At 33.4% G+C, this 6,000-nt stretch overlaps 1 protein-coding gene across 1 annotated transcript in view; it reads right to left on the minus strand.

The window, feature by feature from the left end:
• Positions 1-3,647, minus strand: part of LOC124154674 (death-inducer obliterator 1) — a 90,696-nt gene extending 87,049 nt beyond the window's left edge. Inside the window, exons 1-2 of the mRNA XM_046528544.1 lie at positions 3,469-3,647; positions 2,992-3,114 (exon numbers count right to left, since the gene is read on the minus strand). Coding sequence (XP_046384500.1) covers positions 2,992-3,112 — 121 coding nt within the window. The 5' untranslated portion in view covers positions 3,113-3,114; positions 3,469-3,647. The remainder of the gene's footprint in view (positions 1-2,991; positions 3,115-3,468) is intronic.
• Positions 3,648-6,000: the final 2,353 nt, after the last annotated feature.

Genomic DNA, 6,000 nt, shown 5'->3' on the forward strand with positions numbered 1-6,000 from the left:
TTAAAATAAAGCATTCTTCTACAGCTATAATAAAATAAAGCACTTACAAACACAAGTCTTTCATTGACCATAATCATATCAGTACGGTTGTTACGATACTTCTAATTGGGAATTTGGATTCAAATTACCAGACAAAAATCTTCACTTTCCCCTGAGACTTTCATACTCTCATTTCGACCATTACATAGAATATTTGAAAATACAGAGTCGACAAAATGTAAGATTATTTTTTAAATATAATTAAATTCTTCTAAAGCATATTTCTTTACAAATTTACAAAGAAAAACAATAACAAGTTAATAACTCATAGAAGCCTGCATTTTATTCTTTTTTTCTACTACATTTCATGGATAGCAAAGCTGAGCATGAAGTTGCGGCATATTTGAGAATTTGTTGGACATCAGAGGGTATAATGAATATTTGGAAATTATATAATAAGAATGCTATGCAATACAACATTATTAGAACCTTCATATATTTTTTAAAAATTAAACTGGTTGTAGATCGAATAAAAGTACTGCCAATATACTATTTCCGTGTCATAGACGCAAGCCCTAAGCCAGCCCACAGGATGGCAGTTATTTTGATACATGTATCATGAAATATTTTCCCTGATGCCATCGACTACATTTCCCGGCTTTTCCCTGGCATGTAAGAAATCTATTAGGGCAAGTAGCCAGTAACAATATTGGACTCAAAAAGTACATAAATACAATGCAGGTGACGGTGATATCAACTAAAATCTCAACTCCCACACTTCAAATCACTGGGGCATAAATCCATAGGGTGGGACAGGAGCCCAATTTTCATAAGCACAAAAAGCCATTGGCGCGAGCATATTCACAAAAATTCAAGGGGAATATCATGACAGAAATATTTGCAGGATGATGAAAGATGAGTCTTAATATAGAATCTACAGTATGCTTTCAAGTCAATTGCAGGTGGAAAATAATAGTTCAAGTCATACTAGCAACAAGCATAGATGTGAGCAAGTAAGCACAAATACATGATTCGACGAAGTTAGTCGAACATCATGGAAATCATATTTAATGAGTTGGAACTGCCTTTTAGTGCACAACTCCCCAACAAGAATGAATAAGTTCTCAAAACCTTAACAGATGAAAAAGTGAAATATGCCCGAGGTAGGTTATTATCCAAGACAACAAGATATTTTAGTATTTATTAAGATTTTGGATTCAAAATGTGACAAATTTGCACCAAAAATTGTGCATGGCAATGTAAAAATAATTATCATTTTAAGTTTTGGTGAACTAATGAGAAGTGATTTTTACACACATATTTTATGGCTAACAATAGGATACATAGGGTAAAATCAAATCTTGGATAACTTAGCACTATTAATATTGCCAAATTACTTATTTTCACATTCAATGCATTAGGGAGATGATGTATACATTTTTTTAAATTTTGAAGTGAAATAATGAAATGAAATGCATTGAAAACTGAGACGGCAGAGCAGGGAAAAAGTGAAATTCAGAAAAGCAGAATAAAAAAATTTAAATACTTAAGGTAGAGTACTTAAGCGGCATTCTGCAAAGTAAAATGTGCTAGTAGTCTTTATGCATCACCTGATAACAGAAAAAAAAAAAATTTAATTTACTGATAAAATGAAGAAGTCTGCAAAGTTAATCCTGAAGCATCTTCAATGCAAATGAGTTAAAAATTAAAATAAGAACTAAAAATCAAACAAAACCCAACAATTTTGCAGCTCACACTTGCCGTCTAGAATGAAACAGCATTCCGAAGAACAGTTAGTAGATATGGACTCCATCTTTGGTACGCTGAGGTGCTTAATATTTTGCTATGCAATAACCTTTTGATGACTCTCATTTACTTTATAAAACAAAGCTACCTAATTCAAAACTTTTACTTCATAGTAGATTTTTTAATAACATATTATGGGCATTTTCTGTTTCGTATTCTTAATGTTAACTTGCCATTTCCTTGTAGCGTAATGATAGCTTTAAGCAAATGGTTTTTATACTATTGACAAATTTTAAATATATATAATAAAGCTAAAATTTAATGTAATAAATTACTGGAATCTTGGAAATTAATGGATTTTGAATATGATCAAAGGATAAATAAATTATAGTTAACTAATCAAACATTTAAAAATTCAAATTTATGACAAAAAGCTTAAATTCTATTGAGAGATGATTACTTATATTAAAGCCAACCTAAAGACTGAATCACTAAAAAAAACAGCACAAACAAAGACAAATCTTAGCGAGTAGTAACAGCTTGCCCAGCTTTCGGCTTTTTTTTACTTTGGACTCGGACTACAGGTCCACCTAGGTATTGAATGCTCGCCTCGTTTGTTCCAGTAAACAATAAAAATGAGAAAACCGGCAATTATATAGCAGAGGGATTGAAAGAATGTTTTAGTACAGCTATCCTTACAGTTGATGAAAAATTTATGTAGGAGAAATAGCAATACATAAATTAGAGAACCGATTGATGGAATCCATATGAACGTCACACAGCAACATTCCATATTAAATCTCTTTTTGTCATTACTCTATCAGGGGAAAATGATGGAAGATATGATTTTTCGGTGAGCCAATTATCACTCCATGATGTTAATATATAGTGTTTCGTCTGATACAGCTACATAGAATCAGTTGAGAGAATAAATTAACAATATAATCCCTTAACTTCATAAAAGTATTCCAGGCATGACGCTCAGTTAGCTTTACCGTTTAAATTATGAAATTGCATATGGTTAGATGATTTCTCAGAAAAAGTAAACACAACTTTTAAGCAGTACATGTATATCATGGCAGTAGAATTATTCACAATCCAAATAGAATAATGGGAAGCTATTAACACACCACATAAAATATATATGTAGCCCACAGATACCAGAACAATACAATAAAATTTTAAAAACGGAAAACAATAACAAAAAATTGGCACAGGCACTCATTCTACAAAATAAGATAGGTAATTCACAAAAATATTACTCACCTAATAAGCTTTGCAGGGTTTCTTGATCCAAAGAAAGACTCCCATCACTGTTCACAATGATGATTACAGTGTTGTCTGACTTGTGGGAGTCGGAAGTGTCTGCCACGAAAGTACTTGACATACCTAACAAAAAACGGCAAAATAAACACTGATATAATAATGGAAACAGGTTAATTCATTCTGATTTAAGTTAATGCACTCGGCGACAGTATCACGATTCATAATTGTAACACACACTTTAAACTCGCTTATTATAAATGATTGGTGTATTAATAGTTCAAGCATTACTTTTAACGTTAACTCTAAGTTGCAAAGGGCTGAATAATTCCACTACATCGAAACCGCCAAAACGCTTAGCGGCAAGGTCAGCGTGAAAACAAACAGCGAGAGGTCCGCCATGTTACTTTATACCGACCCCCCCAAACAAAATAGAGCGCGATGAAATACCAAGAATATAAACGATAAATATCAAAATACCTTAAACACACAGCGTCAACGTATATTTCATTCAATAAAGTAAACTTTCCGAGAAAATTTACTACAAAATTCCATACATAATCGGCAATGCAATTGTTTTTCCGTAACAACGCTTAACAACAGTTTCCATCGCATCTACCCTGATCTTCCCCCTCGTGCCCGACCTCTATCCCAGCATGCCCAAAAACGTAAACAACTTCACAACCTGCATCACTTTCAGCGCGGGCAACTTGAATGGACGAATGCATCGGTTCGCATGAGGTACTTACCTCGATTGTGAGGCGAATGCCGCAATTAATCGAGAATCTCTATAATTATTCGTATGTAGAATTTATTCAATTATATTTTTTAATTTAAATTTGTGTCCGATAAAGTGTAGCTTTATTACAGCCAATTAATTCTCCTGAATCTTGGGTGAGGATATAATTAAATTACTTTACAAATTTTCCATCCAAACGATTTTCTTTAAATCAACCGATCTTATTTTAAGTTTATTTGAATATATTCAAGGAAAATGGCAACTGATACCACATAACGTCATGTTTGTTAAGAAGATGCTACAGGAGTAACATTCAGATATCTTCTCACAACTGGTAACCCTGCAGCTGTGGACCCGGATTTCTTCCAAGAATCTACAGCTTCGTTCAGAAGAAAAGTTGGGACGTTCGTAGAAATTGGTCCACATTCATTTATTATATCTTATCACTAAAAACCAGAAGAAATGTATGATAATCCATTTATCAAATTTTAATATCTCATATTATCTATCAAATTACAACCATCATGCGCTATTTTGTCTTGCATTGAGTCACTTGAATATTGTAGACTTATTTTTATTTAGAAATTATAATTGTTGTAGCTTAAGTTTTTCTTTATTGTTTTAGCTGTCTTGATGCCTTCTTCCGTTGATCATTATTGTAAAATGGTTTTATCCATCGGAAATAAATAAATAAATGCATATCTAATACAACATGCTTGAGTACTATAGCTGTATCCAAAGAGGGACATTACGCTCGGTATCCAATACATACAATATAGGTATAGAAAACATCTTTACTATGCATGGTATACATGGTGAAATCCTTTCTCTTTATTTGTTGATTTTTTTCAACTAATCAGTTCATCACTCCATTTAAATTCAACAATAAGCAAGTAGGATAAAATAATTTGTTTCATGTGGCACTCTATTTTTTTCTAATTCTCAAGCAGCTATCTATTATATCAGCCAATTCCATATCAAAATGCAAGAAAATTTTCCTGATATCTACTCCAATGAAAATAAGAGAGGCCTCTGCTATAGATAGGTGGGGGGAAAAGGCCTTTGATATGACTTTGTTCACAATTGGTTAACAATTGAAGAAATTAGCTTGATACATCATCCTCTTATTTCTCTCAACTATGCAAAGAATGCATTTTTCTTTACTTTCAAAACAATAAGGTATGCATTTAATTTTCATACATGGTTGTTGGTGTCCTAATTATTGCAGATATAGCTACCTACAATTTTGTTCTAAATTGACAGCTATCAAGACTTTATAAATTTTATAATACTAAAACAAATCAGAGTCATCAATAATGGTATCCTTGAATATGGTCCGAGTAAAAGTTAAAATTAATTCCAAAAAATATCTTCATTAAGAAAGAATTGTGTACTGCCACGAGATTTCTTGATAACATAAAAGAAAACGATGTCTTTATTTCTGAAGAACTAATGTGCCTGCATGTTTCATTCAACTGGCTGCATTTTAAGCTAAGCAGATATGGCAACCCTCTATTAGAACTGCTGATACCATGAATTGTGAGACTGGGACGATGGGGAAGAGAGACAGGGGCGTTTGAGATGTGGGTTTGGAGGAAGATGGAGGGAATACGGTGGATGGATCTAGAAATGAGCAAGTGTTTGATAGGATAGATGAGAAAAGAACGTTGATGGACAACATAAATCAAAGGAAGGGTAAGTGGCTGGGACATTTGATGAGAGGGAATAGAATTTTGAAAGTAGGTTTGGAGGAAACGGTGGAAGGGATCAGAAGAAGTTCATCGACAACGTAAAAATTGGAAGATATGGAGACTTCAAGGAGATGGCCGAGACAGGAGGGAATGGAGACAGCATTGGCACGGGGGACCTGCTGACGGGCAGAACACCACACAAGAAGAAGAAGATACCATGACTACGTAGCCGTCATTTTTAAAAAATCTTGGGAATAACTATGGCAATATATTGCCTATACATATGTACAGCAAGTATAAGGGAAGTTAAATATAACTGAGCATATTCTACCAAGTTGACTATCTGATTTCAGCTTAATTTTTTCCCACCCTTGTCCAACACACAAAAGAAAAATATGGCATGAAATAACAACGAATAAAATAGAATCATTCCTTAAAAAGCAAAGGAGGAGTAACAGTAAAAAATCAAAACAACAATGTAACAACTTACATGAGTCCTCAGGACGAAGGATAAGTGATTCCAGGATAGGTGAGCCAGTCTCGCTAACTACCTCTCAAGACCGTCATTCACAGGAATATTAA

The sequence above is a fragment of the Ischnura elegans genome, chromosome 2, assembly GCF_921293095.1.
Source record: "Ischnura elegans chromosome 2, ioIscEleg1.1, whole genome shotgun sequence".
Lineage (NCBI taxonomy): Eukaryota > Metazoa > Arthropoda > Insecta > Odonata > Coenagrionidae > Ischnura > Ischnura elegans.